Source organism: Gymnoscopelus microlampas, assembly GCF_963454915.1.
Source record: "Gymnoscopelus microlampas genome assembly, chromosome: 22".
Classification (NCBI taxonomy): Eukaryota; Metazoa; Chordata; class Actinopteri; order Myctophiformes; family Myctophidae; genus Gymnoscopelus; species Gymnoscopelus microlampas.
In genome coordinates, this window is record NC_139959.1 from 36,608,896 (window position 1) to 36,624,786 (window position 15,891).

The 15,891-nt window shown below is 43.1% G+C and overlaps 1 protein-coding gene across 2 annotated transcripts in view; it reads left to right on the forward strand.

Annotated features, from left to right (window-relative positions):
- Positions 1 to 4,525: 4,525 nt before the first annotated feature.
- The window catches only part of LOC311038783 (nuclear receptor-binding protein 2-like), an 86,264-nt gene continuing 74,898 nt past the window's right edge, over positions 4,526 to 15,891 (forward strand). For both annotated transcript variants that reach the window (XM_084048381.1, XM_084048382.1), the window contains exon 1: positions 4,526 to 5,645. In XM_084048381.1, coding sequence (XP_083904507.1) covers positions 5,526 to 5,645 — 120 coding nt within the window. In that variant the 5' untranslated portion in view covers positions 4,526 to 5,525. The remainder of the gene's footprint in view (positions 5,646 to 15,891) is intronic.

The window sequence follows — 15,891 nt, forward strand, 5'->3', positions numbered from 1 at the left end:
TTTTATGGCGGTTTTGAAGGAGGGTAGGGGGTCACACTTTCTGATGTCTGGTGGTAGGGCATCCTACATTCTGGTGGCATAGCAGTGGAGCTATTTAACTTATTTAACCCCATGTTTGTGCCGAATCTGGGTTGGACGAGATCAGTGGAGCTCCCTCTGGTTCTCAACTTTTTCAGGCTGCGACCCCCCAAAATAATCATATTTGAACTGGGGACCCCCCACCCTGACAAGCACTTGGAATTGTAGAAGTTGAGGCCTTACATTTAGTTTGACTCGGTTCCATTGTGAAAATAGCTGATCTGCATGATCACAACGCCTCGCCTTTTCGGCCTGTAATATTTGACAATTTGGCCAATGTTAAATTCATTCATTTTAGAGGCATTACAAATGCCTTAAAAGTCATTAAATTGTAACTTTAGAAGTGTGCAGATACCCTGTATACACTTATACTGTGTGAGTTGGTTTGTTTACTGTTGAGTGAGAAAACAATGTTGCACATTAAGCTAATCCTCAGTTTGAGAACCACTGTTGTAAATGATAAAAGACTCAAAGCATATTACTGTGGCTCAGTATATGCAAGTTATCTTTTGATTATAAATGTATTGCACTAAATATCATAGGCCCATCTCTTATTGTTGCAAAATTGTAATGGTGGACACTGAACAGTAGCTAGAACATTTACTTTAGTCTACTGTTACTTAAGTAGCCAAAACATTTTTAGTATCTGTAGTGCCTACCTTACTTGATTTTTGGATTACTTTCACTCCACTACATTTCAAAGACAAATATTGACAAATATTATTACTTTTGACTCCACTACATTGGTAGGAAGGGTATAGGCCTACATCATGAATGAATAGCAGTGTTACTTTCACTATTATTCATATTATTTGAAGATTTCTGGACAATCTAAGCCTCAAATAGAATGTATCAATGCATTAAGAACATGTACTTTGCAATTTGTACGTTTGAATATTTAAGTATATTTAAAAGCATGTACTTATGAATACTTTTGTATGTTTTGCAAGAAAGTGCTCCAGTACTACAACTCAAGTACAGATTTTACTGAGAAACTTTCACTGGTAGTTGATGAGTAATATTTGACCAGGAGTATCTGTACTTTGACTCAAGTACTCTCAGGTTGAGTACTTTGTCCACCACTGCAAAACTGAATCCATGCAATATCATGACTTTTTGTCAGTGGTGTAAAGTAAGCTAAGAACATTTACTCAATACTGTACTTACAATTTTGAGATATTTTTACTTTACCGGAGTATTTCCAGTTTTCAGTACTTTTACTTCTACCCCACTACATCTCAGGGACAAATATTGTACTTTTACTCCACTACAATTATTTGCAAACTTTAGTTACTAGTTACTTTGTAGATTTTGATTATTAATATACAAAACATACATTACCCACTTAAACTCTATACATTTCGGCCATTTGAAAAGACAGTCTAAAAAATATTTCAAAAGATGTTTTAATATATTTTATACATTGGAAAACTTGGGAAATGGGACATTCTGCATAATGAGTACTTTCTACTTTTGGTACTTTTAAAGTACATTTTGATACTTGAATTCTGAACTATTTCTACACTGCAGTTTTGATACTTAATACCTAAGTGAAATAAATATTATAATATAATACTTCTTCCACCACTGCTGTCTGTTGAACACACTGTAAGTACATGTCATGACCACTAGATGGCATATTGGCATCCCAGCAAACGCATCTGTCTTTCTCATAAATCTCGTGTTGATACCGAGCTCCCGGAACCGTTGGTGAGAACAGTAAAGCTGCCGTTACCTGGTGGTCAAATCCGAGATTACAGGATTTGCCCACGTAAAACGCAACTGCGCGTGCGTCTACCGTCTGAAATGCTAGTGCGCCTGCTCCATTGGCTCCAATATTGGAGTAGAGGTACTTCCGAGTGCTTCATGCGCCTGTGAGCAACTTTCATTGAAATGAATAGGTGGGGGCGGGGCAGTCCGCTCTCTAGATATATTAATGTATATCTCTAAGGCTGATACTGAGAAAAATAACAAGTACCGTATTGATACAGGGCTTGGCGCAAAATGGTGCAAAGACTGTTTGGCCACTGCGTTTTGGCCATTAAAACATGACTCATGAAACAGTTTGGATAAGCATGACTCATGATGATACAGTTTGGATAAGCAGTGACCACAATCCGAGGCAAAACTGTTGGACATGATTTGCCATAGAATATTTTATATTTATATCATTATTATTATTGCAATATAGGCCAAATATATTTTTAGGATTGGATAAGCATGCATGACTCAGGATTATAGTTTGGATAAGCAATCACCACAACATTATTGCCATAGAATATGACTTATATTATATTAAGTATTGCAATAGCCTGAAATATCTTTGTAAAACTACATTTTGTATGTTAGGCTATATTATACATTGAATTTCCCTGTGTATGATAAGTTGTACAATCATTTTGACTACACACACACACGTGCGCGCGCACACACACACACACACACACACACACACACACACACACACACACACACACACACACACACACACACACACACACACACACACACACACACACACACACACACACAGAGCTATTTATAATGAACAGGACAAGCCTTCCAGGACTGCAGGTCAAGTTCACACAATAACTGCAAACACTGGCACTTTATTTTATTACAATCAGTTTTCCATGACTGCTGCCTGAAGAGCAGTTTCATGATGCATTGTGGTGGTTGGTGGCAGAGATTGGATGGAAAATCCATTCAGAAACACCCAACATTTTCATGGGATATATTTTTTATTACTACTAACTTAAATGTTACTTAACGATTTTTGCTACCCATTTTTTCACCCAGTGCCAATTGCCTAAGCTGTAATCCTGGGCGCTACTCTCCCTCTGCCAGCCTGGGGAGAGCCTCGAACTGAGCTCATGCTTCCTTCAATGCATGAGGAGTGAGCAGGTTGCTTCTTATCACCTGGCAGGGGGGAGTTTCCCCGGTAGGACGTAGCACATGGAAGGAACACATTATTTCAGCCAGTTCCTTTCCCCTCCATCAGGCGCCCTGGTTGACCATGGGGAGGCAGTGTAGAGACCTTTTTTTTAAGGTACCCACCCTAGGGGACACAGGGAGAACATGCAAACTCCACAGTGTGGAGTTTGCATGTTCTTCCTGTGTCAATTATAACTAAAGTTTGCAAATAATTGTGAGACATACCCTAGGTGGGTACCCCACCAAGGGTATGTCACACACACACACACACACACACACACACACACACACACACACACACACACACACACACACACACACACACACACACACACACACACACACACACACACACACACACACACACACTCTCTTATAAAAACAATTTATTCCTGCTGGCCACATAAAGGAGATAAATCATAGTGTTTTCATAATACAATTTGAAAAAGTGTTCCTCGGAGCAGGTCTCCACCAGGTCAGGTAGGTTATTGTGGCCTACTGGTGGCGCTATTATAGGCCAATGTGAAAAGGTTGCCATTTCTTCTTAGGCCTTTCATGGCAATTGGATGCTGCATTCATGATTTGAGGTGTTTTGCAAAAGTTAACCTGCTGGTGGCGCTTTAACAGGCCAATGTGAAAGTGTAATTTCTTCCTCAGCCTATAGGGTATGTGCGTGCAAAATGTCACTGAAATAGCACACTATGTTCATGATTTCAGGCATTTTGTAATCCTGCAAACTTTTGAAGCCAATCTTAGCCAATCAGGATGGAATATGGAACATCGGACAGATCCATGTTGATCACATGACTATAGAGATACTGTGTAACGATTTGCGTGATGTATGGATAAAATGAAGTAATATCAAATAATGTGTGGGAGTGCAAAAGCAAAACATAGTCTCGGCCATGCCTTTCGGCCTGGCGGAGACAATAAGAATATCACCCAGTAGCAGTGGTGGAAAAAGTACTCACATTTTCTACTTAAGTAAAAGTATCAATACTGCAATGTAGAAATACTCTGTTACAAGTAAAAGGCCTGTGTTCAAAATGTTACGTAAAAGCACAAAAGTATTGGCATCAAAATATACTTAAAGTACCAAAGGTAAAAGTACTAAAATGTTTGAAAATAGCAGATCTACAAGCTCACAACGCCTCGCGATATGACGTGTTGTTGTGAGCTTGTAGATCTGCTATTTTCAAATAGCCTATGTATAACATAGGGCTAAAGTGGTTAATATATGTTTTATAATATCATCATTTATATCTGAAAAGTAACTAGTAACTAAGAGAGAGAGAGAGAGAGAGAGAGAGAGAGAGAGAGAGAGAGAGAGAGAGAGAGAGAGAGAGAGAGAGAGAGAGAGAGAGAGATAACGGGCCCCTATCTATGTATGCTTGGCTTGCTGCTTGCATCCGTTGCATGCGACGCAGATCAGATGCTGCGCGGATGTTAGACGGTTTACGGTATCTATCTGTCTGCGCACACTGAAGCCTGGCAGGCAGGAACCCACTGTTATTGAGGGAGGTAGCAGTCAGTCAGAGCGACAGACAGACACACAGAATGGCAGATGAGCTAAAATAAAACCACTTCCATCAATGAGAGGCTGCATGAGGAAGGAAGAGGACGGACGGCTGGGTTTACTGACTCACGAAGCGGGCGTTTATTTCACAGAACCCTTTTCGCTCTGTGTTCTGTGTGAATGGGACCATAGCAGCACCATAACAACAAAAACATTTCGCAATCTATTTCTGCACGCAGCAGTGTTTAGGTCGCCTGAGGTCTGGACTCATTTCCCCTCTCTCTCTCTGCTGCCGCTTCTCACGACATTTGCGATGTAAACCGCGCTGGATTTAGGATTATTTGAGGTCTGGTGAATTAGTTTTTCCCTTTGCAGGGGAGGGCGTGATTTTCCCCTCACTTTGCCTGTGCAAAAAGGCAATTCAAAGGGTCTGGAGGAGCAGATATATATCAACTCAATTTTCTCTGCAAAGATGTTTTGAGCGCCAACGGCTTTTTTTTAAGGCTGAACGGACTGACTAGTGTGTCGTCTCTCTCTGGAGGACCCTGTTCACCCTGCGCGCCGCGCCTCGCCGCTCGTGCAGAGAGAGACAGCAGACAGACAGACAGACAGACAGTGTCTGAAGGGCCGTTTTTAGGTCTGGCTGGAGCAGCAGATATCAACTCATGAACATGTTTTGAGCTCTAAGGAAGGCAAGGCAACGGCTAGAACGACAGGAGGACTGACTGGTGGTCGGGTCGCCTGGGGAGGACCCTTCATTCAGCGGCGTCGCGTCGCGCCCTCGCCTCGCCGCCCTAGTGTGCAGCAGAGCTAGACAGTCTACTCTGTCTGCGCCCCGTACACACACACACACACACACACACACACACACACACACACACACACACACACACACACACACACACACACACACACACACACACACACACACACACCGCCACGCTATCTAATACGACAACAACACCACCAAAACAACGAGGATACTAATACTAATACGATGACTATGTCCGTCCCGGAGAGGAACTCAGGGTCCGAGGGGAAGGAGGAGGAGAGCGAGGATGAGAGCGAGATCTTGGAGGAGAGCCCGTGCGGCCGCTGGCAGAAGAGAAAAGAACAGGTTAGTAGTCGTGTGTGTGTGTGTGTGTGTGTGTGTGTGTGTGTGTGTGTGTGTGTGTGTGCGGTTGGGTATACACGGATGATTTGTGTCTGCGCTGCTGCCTGTGTGCCTGCGCCCCATGTGTGTTTAAATAGCCCCTGGCCTTTTATGACAGGCCCCTAGGGGGAAGCAAGGATGATGACAGGCACAATGCTGTAACGATTAATAAAGCGCATGCAGCCCATTGGATCAGATGATTGTCATTCTAGTGTTGTTATTATTATGGTGTCTGTGTGGTGGTAGGCTGGAGCCAGGCCAGGAGAGAGAGAGAGAGGGAATGGATGGCCCCCCTCCCACCCCAATACGTGTTAGTAACTGTACACCAACCATATCTGGTGATCTTATCGCTATACTACAGAAACCGTGGTGTAGATTATAGCCTAGTCCAGGGGTCTTCAACGTTTTCAGGCCAAGGACCCCTTAGCTGAGAGAGAGATGAAGCAGGGACCCCCTACTCTATATTGGTGGACCCCCTATAGTAGCTCTGAGGACCCCCTAGGGGTCCCGGACCCCCTGTTGAAGACCCCTGGCCTAGTTTGAATTCATGCACTGTCATTTTACTCACATGGTGGTGGGCGTAACGTAACCGTTATTATGCCTATGATTTGTGTTGTAGGTGTCGTAGCAACAGCAGCAGCAACCGCAGATATCATATTATACACCTAGATATTGCTCATCAACTTAGCAAATGCTGTTTACATTTCTAATATTTGTCTTGAATGTGTCTGCTCAGTCAGTGCTGTGCACCATGCAGTGGAAAAGCTATAAATCACATTTTGAACATGATGTGGTCGAAAGTGAATCACTGCTTTGCCTTTTGATGTGTTTATGTGTTACACATCAAACATGCAAAGCAAACATTCATGGTAATCTGAGAGAGTAAACATAGGTCTATATGGTGGTTATGAAGCGGTTGTCGCCTCCTCCACGCACAGAGCTCGATAATAAAGACAGAATGTAAGTTGAAGGTTATCTCTCATTTACACACGGAGGCGAGGCGAGCCTCCACACACAGCCAGCAGCCAGCCAGCCAGCCACCACATGACCTCACCCGCACCCTCAGCCCCTGTCTGACACACACACACACACACACACACACACACACACACACACACACACACACACACACACACACACACACACACACACACACACACAGACAGAAGGCCACCCATAACCCTGTGTTTTTCCACACATTGATTAGACCATCATCGGCCATAGTACTGTATGTATTGTATGTTTCTTTTCATCCCTGCCAGGCCGGAAGGGCCGAAGGCGAGGAGGGATTATGTTTTCGCTTCTGTCGTGTGAGTCTGTCCATCCATCTGTGAGCAGCTAATCTCGTGGCACTGTGAAACTTTGCATGCACACTCCCAGTAGACAAAATAATTCAGTCCCCACTTCTTGGGGTGTTTTCGTCACTGTATATTTGCACACATACGTGAAATTTGTCCTCTGCAGTTACCCATCCTTTTACTACTAGGAGCAGTGAGCGTCATTCTACGGCACTCTGGGAGCAATTAGGGGTTAAGAGTCTTGCTCAGGGAGTCGGGGACAACATTTGTGGCTGCCCAGGCAGGCTCACTAACCACTCCGCAAGGGAGAACCCTCCCTAAATGTTTCAAATCAATGTTGGTGCTATTAACAGGCCCGACTCATGTTTTGGGCTATAACCCTTGAACCCTAGGTCATGCAATAAAAAAAGTCCCTGGATTCCTTTGACCATGACCCAACTCCCCATGTAGGCCAGGCCCATTTCTGCCTGACAGGATTTTCTGCATTCATTTTGCATTTCTTTTGTAAAACACAGGTTTTGCTACTATTCGTACAGATTTTGTCCACAACTCAAATACATTGGTACACCTTTAGCTCTGTAGTCATGTGATCTAGTTGTATCTGTCGGGTGTTTCAGATTCCATTCTGATTGGCTATTATTGGCTTTCAAAGTTTGCGGGAGTGGCTAGTTTTTCCCCAAATTCCACAAATCATGAACGCTAATCGTGTCCAATTGGCGTGAAACTTTGCACACACACTCACAGTTTAGGCCAAGGAAGAACTGGCACCCAAAAAAACGCACATGCTCGTGTTGAACTGCAGGCTTGGAGTGAGCATGAATGCTGAGTTACAGTAAGTTCATCCAGTGGGTGAAAGGTCAGCATAGACAGCGCTCTGCATTTTGTTGTATATTTCCTCCTAAATCAAGAGCATCACATGGTCTGTAAATCATGGTATCATTGACTCACATGTTTATTTTGTTGTATTTATCTTAAATCAAGAGCATCACATGGTCTGCACATGGTATCATTGACTCATGTTTATTTTTTCGGCAAATTACAGAGCGGTTTGAAGGGAGGGGGAACAAAAGTGTATATTTGATATTATGTAACTCTTGCCTGTGGTCACTGGTCAGTCCACAGACATTATCCATGCAGCTTGACTCAGCACAGCTCACACAGCATTGATTCTACCCCCCCCCCCCCCCCCCCCCTTTTTCTGAGAGCTCGATTCTTGCTGGTGTGGTCGGAAAAGCAAGACAGTCACAGTGTGAGCTCACCTATATTATGGCCATTGGAGAGATGTTCAATACATTTCCAGCCTCAGCAGGCTCTCCTGTTTCTGTTAACACCGGCATGAAAGGCAATAATATGGAAACGATTGCTCACGCAAAGTGGTCTGCAGTCTGAACTGAAGACATGATCATTTCTTATGCATTAAAACCGGGAAAGCATCTGTCTGTCATTTTAGATTTTGGCTACATATAGCCTATAGCAACGTATGTTTTTCCAGAAAACTCTTAGGATTTAGAACATTGGTTTAGAACAGTGGTTTCTCAACTCAAAAATAGCAGCATGTACAAGCTGAAAGCTTGTACATCATTATTGAATCATTTTCATTTCTTTTAACATAAATCTTCTCTTCTGGTGGGTTCCTGGCACAACACATTTTCAGATGGGGGTCCGCAGCCAAATACTAAGACATTTTGGAGGTCCTTGGCACGAAAAAGTTTGAGAGCTACTGGTTTAGAAGGCATTTGTAAAATCGGCCTCTAAGATTCCTCAAGCTTGGTTTTTGAGTTCACAATTCCCTTCCCCTGAACCCCAAACTACGTGTGAGGAAATTGATCGGGCATTGTCATTGTACTGTCGCGTGATACCTTTTACGTTCATTGCAGCAAAATCATATTTTTTTGTCCTCCGATGTATTACACATCTAAAGGTAGCTCTCCACCGCACCAACGTCAGCGGCGGTAAGCGTTGGAAAGCTTCTGTTGCCGAAAATCTGCTGTTGATCGGGCGGTGGGTACACTGTCGCGTCGGGTCGCAACTCGCAAGTTGTAGGGAAGCCTTTGGACCATTGGATAGCAGCGGGCTTGTTGTTGAAAAAGACACCAAGCCATACGCTATTTTTAGCGCCGTAGTAGCATGTCTGTCGGTGTCGGCTCTCAGGTGCATTCAGCAACTTATTTTTCACCCCTTAGTTCCAACCAACTGATCTCCTGACTTCATTCGACTGCCAGCCTGTAGTAAATCTGTAGAGTCGTGTGTTTCCTGGAGAGCTACCTTTTAAAGAATCCCGGGAACCCAGGCAGGGGAGGCCATTCTCTGTCGCTCCAATTGCGACTCCCACAGGTTGGTGGGGGGAACCAGTTCAGCTGGGAGCAGAACATGGGACAGAGAGCGTGTTCCTCTTCATGCGGTATACATACGCTCAGTGTCTGGTGAAAAGTGACTGATGACTTCTAGAGATTTTTCCTTCCCGATACCGATCCCCATAACTTGCGTTTCGGTCAATACCGAGTACCGATCGGAACAGTGTGTAATTCAAAAAATCACACCCTGTGTGAAGGTAGCGGCGCCTTTGATACATTTTGTCATCGATATGTGTTTATAATGTGTTCATAGCCACGTGTCACGTGAAGCTTGACCAATCACTTTGTTGACGTGTCTGACCAATCAGAACGTTGACGGTGAACACGGACAAAGTCAGGTATAGAGCAGCGCTAGCGCCGCTAACAGGATCCGCTCTATACCTAAAGGTATAGAGCGGCTAGCGCCGCTAAAAATCACACCCTGTGTGAAGTGAGTGGTGCCTTGCTTAGCTTGGCTAACATGTTCAATCAGCCAAGCTAACATGTCCAATGTTAGCTTGGCTGATGGCACTGATGTCACTTTGAAACATGTAAACAATGTTTCAAAGTGACACACCTATTTATAGGGCTCTATATCGTCATGCGTCTCGCTAGCCAATCAAAGCACACCCTTTCAACATATTGTCACGTGTCACGTGATGCTTGACCAATGTTAGCTTGGTGGACACACGGACATACAGACATACGGACACTCAGACAAAGCCACGTATAGGAGTGGTTGCCTTCGGCACCACTCAAAAAATGATATCTAGGACAGTGTTTCTCAAAGTGGGGTCCAGGCCAGGGACTCTCAGGGTTCCTTGATGGGGTTCCAAATGGACCCTTACAGGTCTGTAACTCTCTCTGGGAGTGCACAAATGGAACCAAATGGACCCTCACGGGTCCATTTGTACACTCTCAGAGTTATGGGGGTCCTTGAAATGAAAAGGTTTGAGAACTGAAGCATACAAAATAATTGAATACTGTAAATGACATCATCATGTGATAAATGATGTGTTATGGGAATGGCATACACTGGCATACTCACCGATACCAACATACCAGCATTTTAGGGCAGTATCGGCAGCTTTTCCGATACTGGTATGGTTATCCGAACAACCCTACTACTGATGTGTATTGGAAGAGCCGTGATGTGGCTAAATCTTTTGGCTTACTTGTTGGTCAGGAGGAACTACAAGAATGGGTTGGCATGGACAAACTATATACATGGGGGAATTGGCAAGGACTAAACTGGGGAGAATTGAAAAAACAAAGAAGAATTCAAGAAGAGAACAGGGTCATATGATGCCTGGGTGATCGTGTCCAATAGAGCATGGCAAACTTCCCTATAGCCTTGGACAAAATGTCATTAATTGCCTGTACTTTATTCATATATGCATTGAGATTCTTGCTTAACAACGTTGCTGCGAAATTGAGTTCTCTCCCAGCAGGATGCACGATCATACCGTACATCCTGCTGGGAGAGAACTCAATTTAGGCTAATCAAAACCAGGAAATCTGCATGTACCAAACACAATTCCCATGATTACATGACAGCTGACTTGTATCACGTATCTCCTGTGATTGCATTGTCTAAGTAACTCAATGATTGAGAAATCGAGACAAAATCTGCAAGACTGACACAGTCACTGTAGTGACTAATGAAAAAGGTTCTTTATCTTCCCAATTTTGGACAAGGTTGCACAATGTGCATCCGGTAGAAATCAGATACCGATTATATGTTTTTAGTTTTCTAACCAAACTAGCTGATCCCTTTTCTAAGCGCTTTAGGAGATTCACATCCACAGGGGAGGAAGTAAATCTTGACCTGTCCTGTCCGACTGGGCTCTTTATTACGGTCCAGACTACAGAGATTAGCACTGGCCTGCTGAAGCCGAGTAGAGGCTCAATAATGCAGCGAGGCCCTGATAAGTGAGCCCACAGTAGCTTCTTAACCCATTAAGACCTGAAGCCGATTCTACAAATGTCTTCTAATTCCCAACAGTATTCTGAAAAAAACTTATGTTTCTATATCAGTGGTGCTCAAACTTTTTCATGTCAAGGACCCCCACAATGATATGTGTTTGGTCGCGGACCTCCATCTTGTTCCAGGAACCCCCAGAAGCAAAGATTTGAGTTAAAAATGTTCGCTTTAAAACAATATAAATTCAAAGATTTGCACACATTTTCACGTTTTTTCAAAAATAGCAGATCTACAAGCTTGTAGATCTGCTATTTTTGAATAGCCAAAGTGTGAAATAATGCTTTTTAACTCAAATCAAAAAGTGACACAGATGCGTTCCAGGTCTTAATGGGGAAACGTGGCAGAATCCCATAGTTCTGATGTGAGGAGTTCATTTTGACAGTGTGAAAAAAAAATTGCTTCCGTGTATTTCTCCCGCAAAATGCAGAAGTGTCTGGCTCTGGCTCTGGTGCTGTTTCACAGACGGCCGGGCCCGAACAGGTCACTCAGACCTACGTCCGATGATGCGAAACGAAATGACTCATTATTTTGACATCATGGGTGTGTACACGTCCTCAGAATATACAGAAGACATAAGGTACTTTTTTCCTCAAAACTTTAAGGTTCAAGCCAAGTTCAAGGTTGTACTTTATTGTTACATCTTGTGTATAGGTACATAAGAGAATAACTTATTTTGGTTTGGCTTCCTACAGCACGGTGCCCACCGGACAGTTTTGTCAACGGGGGGGGGGAGAAAAAAAAAGGACGCTCTGCTTCTAAATTCCGCCGATTTTCGCCGTTTTTTTTTTTCTCACGCTGTTAGATAAAGCCCCCAAGGTTCGTGCCCTGTGCTGCTGCGCTGATTTTATCCGCCAGATTGGGACGTTCACGGCATATTTTGCACCATTACGGTGCGTTCATCATCGGTGACGAGTGCCTCTAACAGCCGCTGCTGGCTGCGTGCACTCAGCGAGGCAATGCGAGGCGATGCGAGGCGACGCGAGTCATATCTCTACCCCTGTGCCTAATGGCTGTACATGGGGCCGACGGGTGCTTTAGAGTGATTGTGTGAGTGTGGCTTCAGGAAGTAAATTCCTAGCCTCGATCTCCAGGCTTTTATTTTTTAGTTTTGCTAAAAATTAAAAGCTTGGAAATTCCTGTCCCAGCTGTTGGTGCGCAAAAGCGCCTCGCGTCGCCTTATGTGGTGCGCATTTTTTATTTTAGGTGCGCATGCGCACCTGCGCACCAGTTATGTGCACCCCTGTATATATGATATCCTCACAAGAGGACAATGGGATTTGGGCTCAAAATCTGCAAAGTGTCCCTTTAACCCATTTAAAACCGGGAAAGCATCTGTGTCATTTCAGATTTTAGCGTTGGCTATTCAAAAATAGCAGATATACAAGTCTCCATGGGGTGACTAATCGATGGACACTTAGTGAAAAACCGTGAAAGGGTTTGAAAAATGTTGAATTACTAGGTTTAGAAGGCATTTGTAGAATCGGCCTGCAGGCCTTAATGGGTTGAGTGAGTCAGACCCATAGACGGAGAACCGGAGAGCATTGTAGTGTTCATTCCATTGATTTTTCTTCACAATTGACAGACACAGGCTTGCAGTTCCATCTTCAAGCTGTGATTACATCAGTGGAGTTGCAGAGAGAGGTGAAGATGAAGACACTGCACTGTCAGTGTCGAGACACAGAAATGCAACAAGCGTGAAGAGAATGTGATGAATACGTTCTATATTCTAGACTGAGGTGTTGGTGGTGTTGCGTGGAAGTGTGAAGTGAATTCACACGATAACGCAATACCTATTACCTGCAGTACATCATCATGTCACGTGACGTTTTTTATTATTGTAGGATATGGCTGACTTGAGCCTTACGTTGATGTTTATGATAAACATCTACCCGTATAGCTGAAGTACCTGTCACACACCACGGAGTCTACAGCCAAATTATTCCGATGTCACACACCAACAAGTGTTTTAACCCATTAAGACCTGGAACGCATCTGTGTCACTTTTTGATTTGAGCTAAAAAGCATTATTTTACACTTTGGCTATTTTTGAAAAATTATGAAAATGTGTGCAAATCTTTGAATATATATTGTTTTAAAGCGAACATTTTTAACTCCAATCTTTGCTTCTGGGTGGTCCCTGGAACAATATATTTTGAGATGGGGGTCGGCGGCCAAATAAATATAATTTTAGGGGTCCTTGACATGAAAAAGTTTGAGAACCACTGATATAGAAACATATATTTTTTCAGAATACTGTTGGGATTTGCACTTTAAAATCCTACTCTGAGTGCCTGGATATGGATTTCTTTCTTTCTTGAATAGCACTGATTCATAGTCAAGGACAGAAAACTTTGTTTCTTTTTAAATTCCCTTATTGAAATTTTGTATTGCACATGAACACTGTTTTGACATCACAGATGTTTTTAATTGAAGACAATATTGATCTCAGCATGTGGACTGTTTTCTTTTCTCTTTCTTTCTAGTCCAGGGACATGTTACGGGTATCTCTACTGCAGACTGCTTGAGTTTGTTCTCTATACTGACGCACCCAGTTCTCGTTTTTGTTGCCCCAAGCATTACCTCAGTCCACAGGTGCAGTATCGTAGTATCCTGGGGGTACAAAATGATACCATGAAACATAAGTTGCACACACACAGTAGTAGCAACTAACAACCCCACCGTTGGCCACGATATCAGAACCAAATGATGGATGGGTGCCTTATAGTTGAGCCCTGATGTCAGTCCTTTAAAATTATAGACTGCAGTGAAACCAGTGAAACCAGTGAAACCAGTGACTGTTCTACTGTGCGTAAGCCTCTGCCCTGTGTCACAGGGTGGCTAGCAGAAAGAGAGGCCTATCTTAACCCATTACGACCGGGAACGCATCTGTGTGTCATTTTTACCGAGTGCCGCGCTATGAGCTTGTAGATCTGCTATTTTCGAAAATTGTGATTATTTTTTTGGCAAATCTTGGAATATATACATTTTTAACTCAAATCTTTGCTTCTGGGTGGTCCCTGGAAGAACATATTTTGAGATGGGGGGGGGTCCGCAACCAAATACATATCATTTTGGGGGTCCTTGACATGAAAAAAGTTTGAGGTCACAGATATTATAGCAACATTTATTTTTTCAAAAAAACTGTTAGGATTTAGAAGACATTTGTAGAAATGTTCACGATTTCCTCCAAAAATAGCAGATCTACTGTACAAGCTCATAGCGCGGCACTCAGTGCCGCGCTATGAGCTTGTAGATCTGCTATTTTTGAATAGCCAAAGAAATCTAAAAATGACACACAGATGCGTTCCCGGTCTGAAAGAGTTAAGGAGATCCTTCTAATGACGTGCACTGTGTAATGGTCTAACATTGTGAGCTGTGTGTGCACACTTACAGTACTGTTGTGACACCTGCCCTATGTGGAATGGCCACCCTCTCAAATTTCCTTGGAGGGTGAAATCAGGACAAGGGGACTGTCCATTTCCATTCCAAGTGTTAACTTGATTGCAAGGCCACGAGCTCCACAGCCACACTGCTTTGCTACTGCTCTGTCTTTTAAGGCTCAAAGGCTTACTATATGGCTGCTGGCGCTCGCTCACTCACTCAGTGAAAAGGCCCGGGGCAATCAGAGGAGATGAGACCATTCTAGACAGGATTGGTTTTCACAGTGTTGAGCTAACGCATCTTAACGTTGATTCTTCTTTGAGCCGTTAAGATCGGGAACGCATCTGTGTCATTTTAGATTTTTAGCTATAACCATTATTTTATACTTTGGCTAATCAAAAATAGCAGATCTACAAGCTCATAGCGCGGCACCGAGTACCACGCTACGAGCTTGTAGATCTGCTATTTTTGAAAGATCTTGGTTTGTGCAAATCTTTGTGCAAAAACATTTTTTATGCAAGCATTTGTAACTCAAATCGTTGCTTCTGGGGGTCCCTGGAACAAAATATCTTTGAGATGGGGGGTCCGCGGCCAAATACATATCATTTCGGGGGTCCTTGACATGAAAAAAAGGTTTGAGAACCACTGATATTATAGCAACATAAGTTTTTTCAAAAAACTGATTTTGTGCGCATCTCGGCAGAACCATACAGAAAAATACAATCAATAATACATCCATTCATACAATTTCAATGTTCTCTCCCAGCAGGATGTACGGGTATATAAGCTAACCAAAACCCACAAGGAAGATTTCCTTGTGGCATGTAACAAACACAATTCCCATGATTACGTGACAGCTGACTTGTATCACGTATCTCCTGTGATTGCATTGTCTTTGTCGACTCAATGATTGAGAAATCGACAAGACTGACATAGTCATTGTAAGTAAAGTAAGTAGTCATTGACAAGTAAAATACCAAAGAACAACATGGATACTGTAAAAGGAAACGTGTTTTTGCCACACAAAACTTTCAATGACGGCACAGAGAAGCGTTTCCCACAGTCAGGCATATTGTGGGAAAAAGTTTAACGTGTTTGGGTAAAGCTATTCCTGCACTGTGGCAAATACTTCCCTCAACAGCTGCCAGGACAGCTATAAAATGCTCAGACTATGCAGAGAGGAAATTAATTTACATTTTTTTAAGCTAAAAACA